Here is a 13,033-nt window from a genome sequence, read left to right on the forward strand (position 1 = left end):
CTGAATCTATCAATCTCACTAAGTGTCATGCTATTCCACAGTGCCCCTACAATTAGCTCCCATCCCTCTGAGAGGTTCTCCAGCTACTTTGGCCACAAACACATGCAACCAGGCCACCCTCAAAACTCTAAATAAGGCCCTCCCTCTCTTTTTGATCCAGAAATGAATAGTAGCTTATTTCTTTCTTTAATGAAACACAATTTAACTCAATACTTTCCTAGGAAGGACTTCATATACAGTTTAGCAGACAGGGTAGTCCATCACAGTTTGACGGATGTTCCGTCGTCTTTATTTAGAGTAGTATTGATTTTAATGACTGTGTAATCCGCCAAATTAGTGACGGATATCCTGTTTCACAACCTCAAATAATGCATACAGCACTGGTCTCACAAGTCAGCAGTTGCTAAGCACCTTTTATACTGCAATTCTATGTTGCTGTAGTTACATGTAATTAATTTGTTTAGGTTTCGAGATAATGTAGCCAGTCAAATAATATTTAAATATTTGTGTCCTGCAGGAAAGGAAATGTAACAGCCTGCACGGTCCCTCCCTTTTGCAGGAAGATGGAGACTTACTTTGGCTGCTCTAGATACTTTCTGTCACACCAACTCTTCTATTTTATGATCGCCAAACGGGTGAGTTCAATTTGGTCAGCTTGGCCCAAAAAATATACTGGATGCTTCTTTAGCGCTATTAATTCTATACTAATGCGGTTTATTTAGAAATAAGGTGTTAAAGATAGAAAATATTTGGAACAGAAGTTAAAAATGTCACATTGCAGTCATTTATCAACTAGCAGGGGTCAAGGGAACAGTTCTGGCTTTTTTTTTATTACATGAATGCCTTTTTTCATTGGTGATTTTGTGAATGTGGTTGTGAGGCTTGGAGAGTATGTGAATACAAGAATGAGGGAAAGAGACAACTAAAGAATAGATAAGTGACTGCAGGGATGAATATACGTGTGAGTGATCGAATGCATGGATGGAGCATTGGCGGGTGAAAGGATGAAGAAATAAATGCATCTTTGAATGAAAAGGTGAGTGGATACATTGATGAATAAAAAGATGAGGTCATGGATACATGCATGAATGGGTGAGTGAGTGCATGAAAGGCTGAAGAATGTACTATATCAGTGAGTACATGAATTGATAAATGGGTACTATAATAGTTGACACCTTTCCTTGCATTACATTATGGTCATCATGCATAGGGGTGTGAACATTTAAAAGAGCTGATTTCTTAAAACTCAAGATATCCGTTGTGACCATACCTTCTCCACAGTGTGTGGTCTTGGGCAAATATCTTGGTTTCAGTTCCCCAGTGCCTCTATCAAACATAAGTGGAAGGGCAGAGAAAGGGAATAAAGGAAAGATGTATGCTGTGCAGTGCTATGCTGTGTTACTTATATTTGATGTGTAATGTTGTCTTGTGGTTTATTTTCATGTTATATTGTGTTGTGCTGTGATGTGTTATGGAAGAATTTGTTGTGATGTGTTATGGTGTGCTGTGCTGTTTCTATAGCAGTGTGCTGCATGTCATGTAGTATGTTCTTTTGTGACATACTGTGCTATTGTAGGCAGTGGTGTAGTGCTGTGCTATGATATGTTAGGGTGTGCAATGTTATATAGTGCTATGTCAGTCTGTTTATAGTATGGTGTATTTTGGTATGCTGTATTATGCTGTGCATTATTTTTTGGTATGTTACAATATTTTGTGTCATGCTATGCTATGCTGTGGCATGATGTTTGTTTTTATGTTAGGTTCAGTCATGCTGTGCTATGTGTTGTTATGTTGCTTTATGTTGTGTTAGAGTGAGGTTTTGGGTTCTGGCTGTGTTATGTTAGTTTTAGTGTCTTGTCTTGTGTTATCCAGACTTACATATGTTATGTTATGGTAAGTTTCTTTATTTGGTATCATGTTTTGCTATGGCTGGTTTTTGTTCATGCTGTACAATGTTAGGAATATTATGTCACATTGTCTTGTGCCCGACTGTGTTTTGTCATGTTGTTTCATGCTTTGCTATGCTGTATTATGTTGTTTGGGTGCTATTCTGTATAATATTGTGCATATGGTAAGTTTTTATACACATAGTTATGTCCTAGTTTCTGTAGACATAAAGTTTTTTGTTTTGCTTATAACTTTGGGTTAATTTGATGAATCTTCACAAACATCTCAAAACTAGTACAAAATCCATTCAGCTCCTGTCTGGAAAGTTTCAGGGTGATTCATCAAAAAGGTACCAAGAAAAAGGGGGGCTCAAAACCTGTTTTCCCCATCCGATTTCCCGTAGGGATTTTGAACATGACTAAAGCAGGAACCGCTCAATGGAAGTACACCAAATTTGACAGAAAGCTAGCTCTTGGTCATCCAGAAAGAGCCCTTTTTTAAATTTGGTGTAAATCCATTCAGTAGTTTTGGAGTTGTTACAGATTTTTGGGGGGGAGATATCGAGGATCTGATTGGCTGCCGACATTTCAACCAAGAAGTGCAGCCATCTTGGGTCTCGGGACTGAGCCCTAGTCCCAAACAAAATGCAAACAACAACAAAAGGGGTAGGGTAGGAATACCTTGACCCCTTAGGACTGGTGGATGGGTCCCTCATGGACCAATGCTGGGGCAAAAAAAGAAAATGTTTTTTAAAATGTTACATCAAATTCATGTTGAATCTGCTGATCTGATGCAGATATGATACTTTTTTTTAAAGTGCGGTCTTCCATGCTTGCTTCTTCTTAAGCCCCCCAGGTGGGCCAGGTCCTGGGGGGAATAGTTAGATATTGGTGGAGGGGGTGCAATAGGACCCGCTACCCGAGCTGATTTTGACCCTGAGAACCCCATCCCATGGGACCCAGCCTCATAAAATACTGGGAGATGGGCATGCAGTCCCACCCCAGGCTGAATTCGGCACCAGGGACTGCAACCCCCAGCTTCCGGTATAACAATTAAGGGGTTAGGGGGCCCCAGGGCCAATTTTGGCCAGAGGACGGAGTCTGCGTGTCCCCCTCCCACTTATAAATATGGCCAAAGCCCATGAGATGGGGTGACCAGGGCCAGACTTCAGACTGAGAAGGTGGCTGCGTGCCCCCTCCCCATTTATAATAGGGCCACTCCACGGTAGACGAGGTCCTGGGGCTGAAAGGCAGCCCAGGGAGGGGCACCTTGTACCCCCTCCCTAAAAGCATGTGGCAGACCCAGGGGGTTGGGGTACTTAGGGCCTGGGGAGAGGGTCGTTCAGCCACCCATTCAGGTTGGCTGAAGGCTGTGGGCAGCTTGAGTTGGCAGCATGCATGGGTTGGCCACAGGGTCTGGCCTCTGACCAGTCCCTTAGGCCATCTCCTGACAGTACACAGCCAAAGGCGTTGGTTGGCTGTATGCAGAAGCTTGACTTCAGGCCCTGCAGCCAATCTTCTGCCACATACGGCTGAAGGCTGTGCGTGGCATGGAATTGGCTGCCTTTGGGGGTTGGCCTCAGGGCCTAGAAACAATCTAGGCCCTGATCCAACCATTCATAGTGCACAGCCAAAGGCTGTGCACAGCGTGGATTGCCTGCAAGTGGGGGGTTGTCCCTGTGGCCAAACCCCAACCGAGTAAAAAAGAAACATAGAAATTCACTGAAAGAAACAAAGGTTACAGGGACATTATAGTTGGAAAATAGAATTTAAAAAAGCTTAGAAATTCACAAAAAAAACAAAGGTTACAGGGGCGTTATAGTTAGGTTCCGAATTTACGCACACAAAACTACAGAAAATTAGCTTTTGTAGTTATAGTTATCTCAGGTAGCTATAAATTGCACCCTTGCCACACACTGCTAATTACCGCACATATTACATCACTCATGACATCTTCTATGACATCATTGATAATATCAGGGCAACCTTTGTTGTAAAATTATTGCTGAAAAACCTGTGCATGGTGGGGGCGCGAGTTATAGTTACCTTAGGGCATGAGTTATAGTTACTTGAGATAACTCTAACTATAACAGTTGAACGTCTATGGGGCACATACATCAAAGGTTTTTGTGATCGCAAACGGTGCGATTCGCAAAAATCAGCCATTTGCGATCGCAAATTGGCCTTTGGAGATGCATGAAGTTCACTGTAAATCGTGAGTCTCCTGAGGCGGAAAGCCGGGAGTGAACCTCTCATTTTAAAAACTTTGTTGTGTGATAACTTGCTATTTTAAATCACTCACCCCTTGCACTAAACAGCGGATCGAGCGCTGCAACGAACCCTCCATTTTCGCCATCACTGAGGGCGAGGCGCCACGGCGGACACGCCCACCTCAGCTGGCCACGCCCCCTCACTCTTCCTTATAAGTGCGCGCAGCTGGAAAGCGTGTCACTGTAAATCGTGAGTCTCCTGAGGCGGAAAGCCGGGAGTGAACCTCTCATTTTAAAAACTTTGTTGTGTGATAACTTGCTATTTTAAATCACTCACCCCTTGCACTAAACAGCGGATCGAGCGCTGCAACGAACCCTCCATTTTCGCCATCACTGAGGGCGAGGCGCCACGGCGGACACGCCCACCTCAGCTGGCCACGCCCCCTCACTCTTCCTTATAAGTGCGCGCAGCTGGAAAGCGTGTCACTGTAAATCGTGAGTCTCCTGAGGCGGAAAGCCGGGAGTGAACCTCTCATTTTAAAAACTTTGTTGTGTGATAACTTGCTATTTTAAATCACTCACCCCTTGCACTAAACAGCGGATCGAGCGCTGCAACGAACCCTCCATTTTCGCCATCACTGAGGGCGAGGCGCCACGGCGGACACGCCCACCTCAGCTGGCCACGCCCCCTCACTCTTCCTTATAAGTGCGCGCAGCTGGAAAGCGTGTCACTGTAAATCGTGAGTCTCCTGAGGCGGAAAGCCGGGAGTGAACCTCTCATTTTAAAAACTTTGTTGTGTGATAACTTGCTATTTTAAATCACTCACCCCTTGCACTAAACAGCGGATCGAGCGCTGCAACGAACCCTCCATTTTCGCCATCACTGAGGGCGAGGCGCCACGGCGGACACGCCCACCTCAGCTGGCCACGCCCCCTCACTCTTCCTTATAAGTGCGCGCAGCTGGAAAGCGTGTCACTGTAAATCGTGAGTCTCCTGAGGCGGAAAGCCGGGAGTGAACCTCTCATTTTAAAAACTTTGTTGTGTGATAACTTGCTATTTTAAATCACTCACCCCTTGCACTAAACAGCGGATCGAGCGCTGCAACGAACCCTCCATTTTCGCCATCACTGAGGGCGAGGCGCCACGGCGGACACGCCCACCTCAGCTGGCCACGCCCCCTCACTCTTCCTTATAAGTGCGCGCAGCTGGAAAGCGTGTCACTGTAAATCGTGAGTCTCCTGAGGCGGAAAGCCGGGAGTGAACCTCTCATTTTAAAAACTTTGTTGTGTGATAACTTGCTATTTTAAATCACTCACCCCTTGCACTTAACAGCGGATCGAGCGCTGCAACGAACCCTCCATTTTCGCCATCACTGAGGGCGAGGCGCCACGGCGGACACGCCCACCTCAGCTGGCCACGCCCCCTCACTCTTCCTTATAAGTGCACGCAGCTGGAAAGCGTGTCACTGTAAATCGTGAGTCTCCTGAGGCGGAAAGCCGGGAGTGAACCTCTCATTTTAAAAACTTTGTTGTGTGATAACTTGCTATTTTAAATCACTCACCCCTTGCACTAAACAGCGGATCGAGCGCTGCAACGAACCCTCCATTTTCGCCATCACTGAGGGCGAGGCGCCACGGCGGACACGCCCACCTCAGCTGGCCACACCCCCTTGACGCCCATTTCCACAGACATAAATTATGTGTCTTGCCAGGAAGCGCAGCGGACGGGCGCAGCGGGCGCGCCGTCAGCGCGCCGAAGGCGCGCCAAAGGCAAGCCCGTCTGGGCCCGTCCGGGCCTGGACCGGGCCAAGGGCCAAACCCCCTGCCTTCTCCACCGACTCCGCCCGTACGTGCTGGACCAACTCCCAACTTCACCAACTAAACCCCCGCCCTTGCTCGACTAGCACTCGCTGCATTCCAAATCACCTTGAGTCTGCCCATTTTCTGTGTCCACAATGCAACTACACTCTCCCGCCTTACCAACCCCATCTCTCCTCCCGTCCCCCATCACAGCCACCCTCCTCTATTCAGCGGACTCTGAAAGCTGGCTTGATCAATTGCCGTTCTCTCCCCCGTCATGCCAATGACATATGGATGTCTATTTCCTCAGACGAATGGGATATTCTATTCCTCACTGAGTCCTGGATCACTGACTCCTCTTCCCCGGATCTTTACCTGGCCATCCCCCCAGGTTATGATATCAAATGCTTGAACCGGGCTGGTGGTAAGTCTGGAGGCGGTCTAGCCGTCATTCTTAAATCCTATCTCCAGTTGACTTACACTAAACTTACTAATATTGGTATAATTGAAGCAATGTACTTCTCTATATCCGACTCCGCGGCAGTTATCCTGGCGGGCTCACTAGTTTATAACCCCCCCACCGCCTCCTCCCCCTCTCTCACTGCCCTCTTCCACCAACTGGCTGATTTATCCCTCAAACACCAATATTTCTTAGTCCTTGGTGATTTTAACCTCCACGTAGATAACCCGCTCTGCGCAAAGGCAAACAATCTGCTGGAAACTATGGAAAGCATTAATCTCAAACAATTAGTCGTAGGCCCCACTCATGTGGCTGGTCACACCTTGGACCTCATATTCGCCAATTTCTCGAATATCACTGTCCTCCCACCCCTCCCTCTCACCTGGACTGATCACTACCTCATCCCCTTCTCTCTTGCCCTCGGACGAAAAACTGCCCTCCTGGCCCCCAGGAAGGAGCTGGGAAGAAAGTGGCACAAGGTCACATGTACCACCTTGGACCCGGTATTCCACTTTCAGACGGAGCACCTCTCCTCTGATATAGATGAAAATGTCTTTAGGCTGAATGCTGCTCTCGTCAGCGCGATTGACTCCATTGCTCCTCAGAAAATTATCATCTCCACTAGAGCGCGGCCTTCTGCTCCCTGGTTCTCTACCCCCCTCCGTGAGGAGAAAAGCAGATGCAAAGCTCTCGAACGCAAATGGAGACTAAACTATGACCCTCAAGCCAAACTTTTATACAGATCTACCCTGAAAAAATTCCTCAAACAAAAAAAACTCGCTATGAAAGATCACTTTGCCTCTCAAATCACCAAAGCCAAAAACTCATCTAAAACCCTATTTAGCATTGTCAAAGACTTTATTAATCCTCCGGCCAGGGCTACTCAGATCACCTCGAGTCAGGCTCTATGCGAGGGACTCTCAGACTTCTTCCTCGAAAAGATAAATAAACTCTGTGTCTCCTTCCCCACGGGACTAGCCCCCATGCCTTCCCCCACTAGTCCCCCAGAGTCCCCGTCCTTTCTCTCTTTTAATAAACTTAATCAGGATGATGCTATAAGGCTACTCATACATTGCAAATCCGGCGCCCCCTCCGATCCTATCCCTGCGAAACTCATGGGAGAACTGGCGCCTTCGCTAGCCTCCTCCTTCCTTTCCATCTGGAATGCCTCCCTCCACCTTGGCTTCTTCCCGACCACCTGGAAGGAGGCCTTGGTGATTCCCATCCTAAAAAAAGTAGATGCAGATCCCACTATTTTTTCTAACTATCGCCCCATCTCACTTCTCCCCAAACCTGCAAAAGTCTTGGAAAAAGCCGTGCAGCTGCAACTCACGGAATATCTGGAAAACCACTCTCTACTGCACGAATCACAATCCGGATTCAGAGCTGGATTCAGCACTGAGACGGCATTGCTGGAAGTCTCCGAAACAATTCGGGAATGTGTGGACAGGGGCGAGGAGGCCATGTTGGTCCTCCTCAACCTGTCCGCAGCTTTCGATACGGTCTCCCACCCTATCCTCCTTGACCGACTTAAACAGATAGGCATTGGTGGCACCGCTCTCAGCTGGATCGAGTCCTTCCTCTCGACAAGAAGTCAGAGGGTATTGTTGCGACCCTTCAAGTCAGAGAAAAAACCCCTGTCTTGCGGGGTGCCACAGGGTTCTGCCCTCAGCCCCCTGTTCTTCAACGTCTACCTTGCCCCGCTGGCCGATGTTGTGGAGTCCTACGGAGTCAGGGTGGTCTCTTATGCTGACGACACTCAGCTGGTGTTTTCCTTCAGGGACCACTCGGACTCCGCATTCGCCAACTTCCGCCAGTGCCTCAACAACATCAGTGTCTGGATGACCGCCAATCATCTCAGACTGAATGCAGACAAAACGGAGGTACTGTTTTTCAATCAAAAATCCTCCATCCCCTCTACTTGGTGGTGGCCTACGGCGCTTGATCCCGCCCCAGCCCCCGTTCACTCGGCCCGGAATCTGGGTTTCCAGTTTGATGACTCCCTATCATGCAAAACTCAGATCAATAAAGTGACCTCTGCTTGCTTCCTGAAGCTGCGCATGATCAGAAAAATTCTTCCCTATCTCCCCCTGGATTCCCGCCGTACAGTTACCCAAGCCCTCATCACGTCCCACCTGGACTATGCTAATAGCCTCTATGCTGGTGCCCCCCAGTATCTGGTAGGCCGGCTGCAGATTGTCCAGAATGCTGCAGCCAGACTGATTGGTAACATCCCCTACCGCCAATCTGTCTCCGCGTATCGTAAGGAACTCCACTGGCTCCCAGTGGCCAGCCGCATACAGTTCAAGGTCCTTACCCTCACCTATCGAGCCATTAACGACCGCGGGCCCAACTACCTGAAAAAACGTGTCTCGATCTCTCGCTCCACCAGATCCTTGAGATCCAATGACCTCCGCCTCCTGATCTCTCCCCGTTTTAGATTATCTAGAATGGGTGGTAGAGGGTTCAGTGTCATTGCTGCTAAATTGTGGAACTCCCTACCAATCGAGTTGAGATTCTGTCCCGCCGAATCCATCTTCCGAGCCAAACTCAAAACTTGGCTCTTTTCCGCACTTTGAGTCACCCCACTGCGCATCCTTGCCCTTTGCTCCCTCCTCCCCTTAGAGGCTCAGGTTTTTAGCGCCGGGACACCCCTTCGGGGGTAGCTGTGCGCTCTATAAACTACATAAAATAAATAAAAAATAAAAGTGTTTCCCATGTGCAATTTAAGAATTCACAATTAATAGCAAATTCCTAAGGAATCACAATTTGCGATTCCTTAAGTGCAATGTTAGAAGCACTTTCAAATAGCGATTTCGCTATTTGAGACCGCAAATTACAGACAAATCAAACTTGTCTGTAATTTGCTAAAACTATAAAAAAAAATCCACAACATGGGTGTGCATCACAATTTCAGGGGTGCAACAGGGTGTCATTTTGACACCCTTGCACCTTTGTAATTGCATGAGCAATTTGCGAGTACCTACTGGTACACGCAAATTGTGCATGCAATTTCCCATTCATTCCTTTGGGCCTATAGGCCCGTAGGAATCAATGGGAAGTCATTCCTAAATTGATTCTCGCAATTTGCGACTCACATTTAAGGAATTTGTAGGAATCGCTATTTGTTTTAGCATTTCCTACATGCACAGACTTTTGCGATTCCTTATTAGTGAATCCTTATTTTTCGCTAATAAGGAATCGCAAATGACATGTTTGATGCATGTGCCAGTATGTGTGTAAGTTCCAAACCTAATATACTTTCCCTGTAACCTTTGTTTTTTGTGAATAGATAGATAGATAAACAGACAGACAGACAGACAGACAGATAGACAGATAGGTATATAGATAGATAGATAGATAGATAGATAGATAGATAGATAGATAGATAGATAGATAGATAGATAGATAGATAGATAGATAGATAGATAGATAGATAGATAGATAGATAGATAGATAGATAGATAGATAGATAGATAGATAGATAGATAGATAGATAGATAGATAGATAGTAGGGAGGGTGATAGATAGATATATGGATGGATGGATGGATGGATGGATGGATGGATGGATAGATAGATAGATAGATAGATAGATAGATAGATAGATAGATAGATAGATAGATAGATAGATAGATAGATAGATAGATAGATAGATAGATAGATAGATAGATAGATAGATAGATAGATAGATAGATAGATAGATAGATAGATAGATAGATAGATAGATAGATAGATAGATAGATGTATATTGAGGTATATATTTTACACTGAGAGTGATAGCTTCAATGTACCTATTTATAGATCAGCATTTACATAGGAAACTGATTTTGTTTTGCTTTCTTAATTACTTTGATGCCACTTGACAACTATCCCAAAAACTTTAGAGAAAAAAGTTCACCCTCTATAGTTCCTTCAAGTAGAAGGTGGTGATGGTTCTCAAATGTACCATGACTCATTTTAATTTCCATAGGATGCTTTGCCTCCAGGACAGAAAACACATTAAACCAAACTTAGAATACATTTTGGATATTACTCAACAAGTGTGCTTTTGTTTGTTTGGTGTAAATCCGTAGAGCAGGTTTGGAGAAATTAGCATTTAAGGAGTGGTTTGAATTGGACATAAATGGGTTAAATGTGAGAAATAAAGAAAGTTCTATCTAGACTGTTGAGGATCTGCTGACATTTTGGAATTCAAAAATTAAAATGCCTTGGTCTTTGAAGGTGTTAGATTTACCATCACACACCAACGTAGCAGAAGCAGGGCAAGTGTTGGACATAGGAATTGTGGCATGTACCTTTTTTCAACTCATAATTGTTTTACACAAACATATAAATACCTACCAACCTTAAATCATTAAAACATATAAGTAATAACAAAAAATTAATGTAGAAATAATAATGCAAAAATAATTTAACAAAAAAAACAAATTAAATACATTTAAAATAAAAATACTTCACTCCCAATGACACAAATAATCCACCACCCCAAAACAAAATTACAATAAAATAACAATAACATTAAAGTAGTAAGCAAATAAAGCAAATGCATTTAAAACGAACAGTACATATGAAATGCATTTTTCAAATTGTATTATTAAATACACATATCAATGCATTAAAAATAATTAAAATACAAGAAATATGTTCAATAACGAGTAATCAGTTCTAAATACGCCGATCACAACTGCCTTAAACACATTGGTCAGTAATGGGGCCCACAATTTAGGGTTCATTTTAAAAAGATCCAGTGGAACACCATCCGGGCCAGGGGCTTTCATGCTGATACCTTTAGCTATGGCTTCCTCAACCTCAGCTACAGAGATTGATGCACTTAGATGGCATACCGTGGTCAAATCTAGGGGCAGATCCTCACTGGGGATCTCAAATGTGCGGCATTTAGGATTAAATATGGTTGCATAGTGGGCTTTCCAGACATCTGCCACAATCAGGGAATCCATCCTGCCTGACTCCTCATTGAATAAAGGGCCGTTTATGACTTCCCAGAAGCTTTTCGAATCCTTAAGGGTGCTCGCTCTATCCAAGTCATTTCAGGCTAAATGCCTTAGTTCTTCTTTCTTCTGCTTCACTGAATCTTTGTAGAACTTCCTGGCATTTTTAAACTGGACCCTATCTCGAGGGTGTGCATGGAGTGCCAGTTTTAGAATTTTGTATGCTCTAGTGCATTCTGCATTAAACCACCTTTTCTCCAGGTGGTCCACCGCCTTGATTGTTCTAGTCAAATTTTTGGCTACACCCTATCCCAGCATCTTGGAAGGAGGCTATAGTGATCCCTGTGTTTAAAATAAGGTAACAGGTACGATCCTTCTTGCTCTAGACCTATTTCCTTAATTGATGCCACCGCAAAAGTACTGGGTGCGGTTGTTCTTGCGAGATTAGAAATCTGGGTGAGAGATTCAGGGGTTATTGGAAGATCACAGTATGACCTGAGGAGGGGCTTGGGTATTGCTGAACAGTGCCTCAACGTGTCACTGATTATGGGCTAGTACATGCAGGTCAGGAAGGTTTCTATACATCTAGGGCCAGATGTAGGTCGGTCGGTAACGGCCGAAAATCGGTATTTTCGGCCGTTGTCGACCGGTATTTCAGAAATGGTATGTAGGGGCATTATTTTACAGAATCGGTAAATTTACCGATTCGGTAAATTTACTGATTCTGTAAAATACCGAATCGGTATTTTTACCAATTTGGTAAATCTGAGATGTAGGTGGGACTCTTCTGAGTCCCACAAGCCTTACCGAATCGGTATTTTACCATCAAATCCAATTTGATGGTAAAATACCGATTCCAGTGTGCATGCACATGTGTGCATGCACACCTATGCCGTATGACAGGCAGACCTGCCCTAAGGGCATGTATGCCTGCCACATGGCACCCGAGCCTGTTTTGGGGGGGCCAGAGGGTGTCAAAGTGACACCCCCTGCACCCTTGTGCAAATCGGTATTTACCGATTCGGTAAATACCGAATCGGTAATGCCCATTCATTCCTATGGGCTTGAAAGCCCATAGGAATGAATGGGCATTACCGATTCGGTATTTACCGAATCGGTAAATACCGAATTGTTCCGATTCGGTATTCCAGCACATCTGGAATACCTACATCTCCACCCCTCTGATTTACCGATCCTTAATTACCGAATCGGTAAAATTCAGTAATTAAGAATCGGTAAATCAATTCTACCTACATCTGGCCCCTAGCCTTCATGGACTTGTCCAGTGCTTTCGATATGGTAAATCATGACAAGTTGTGGGCACTGATGGGGAAAATGGGAGTCGAGGAACCCCTGGTCTCTCTTCTCCATAGGCTCCATACCTCTACATCTGCAAGCATTAGATACGGCGCCAATGGTGAAAAAACAAGGTCTATTGTATCAACAGAGGGTGTCCACCAGGGATGCATACTAGCACCTTTTCTTTTTATAATTTACACTAATGATCTAGAAGCGTTCCTGGTAGAGAAAAATCTTGACTGTCCATGCATTGGGAGCATCCAGGTTCCGCTCCTGTCTGACGCGTACAATACTGTCCTCATGGCCCTACCAGCAAATGGCCTTCAAAAATCTCTTGACGCATTCTCCGATTTTATGTCATCGCTGGATTTAAAGATCAATTTTGTGAAATCGTATGTGATTGTCTGTGGACCTAAAATTACCAAAA

General features: G+C 45.1%; 1 protein-coding gene across 1 annotated transcript in view; it reads left to right on the top strand.

Annotated features, from left to right (window-relative positions):
* Nucleotides 1–13,033, top strand: part of LOC144785418 (UPF0764 protein C16orf89 homolog) — a 793,662-nt gene that overhangs the window by 645,323 nt on the left and 135,306 nt on the right. Inside the window, exon 4 of the mRNA XM_078664337.1 lies at nt 518–635. Within this exon, the coding sequence (XP_078520463.1) occupies nt 518–635 (118 nt within the window). The remainder of the gene's footprint in view (nt 1–517; nt 636–13,033) is intronic.

The sequence above is a fragment of the Lissotriton helveticus genome, chromosome 10 (genome assembly GCF_964261635.1).
Source record: "Lissotriton helveticus chromosome 10, aLisHel1.1, whole genome shotgun sequence".
Lineage (NCBI taxonomy): Eukaryota > Metazoa > Chordata > Amphibia > Caudata > Salamandridae > Lissotriton > Lissotriton helveticus.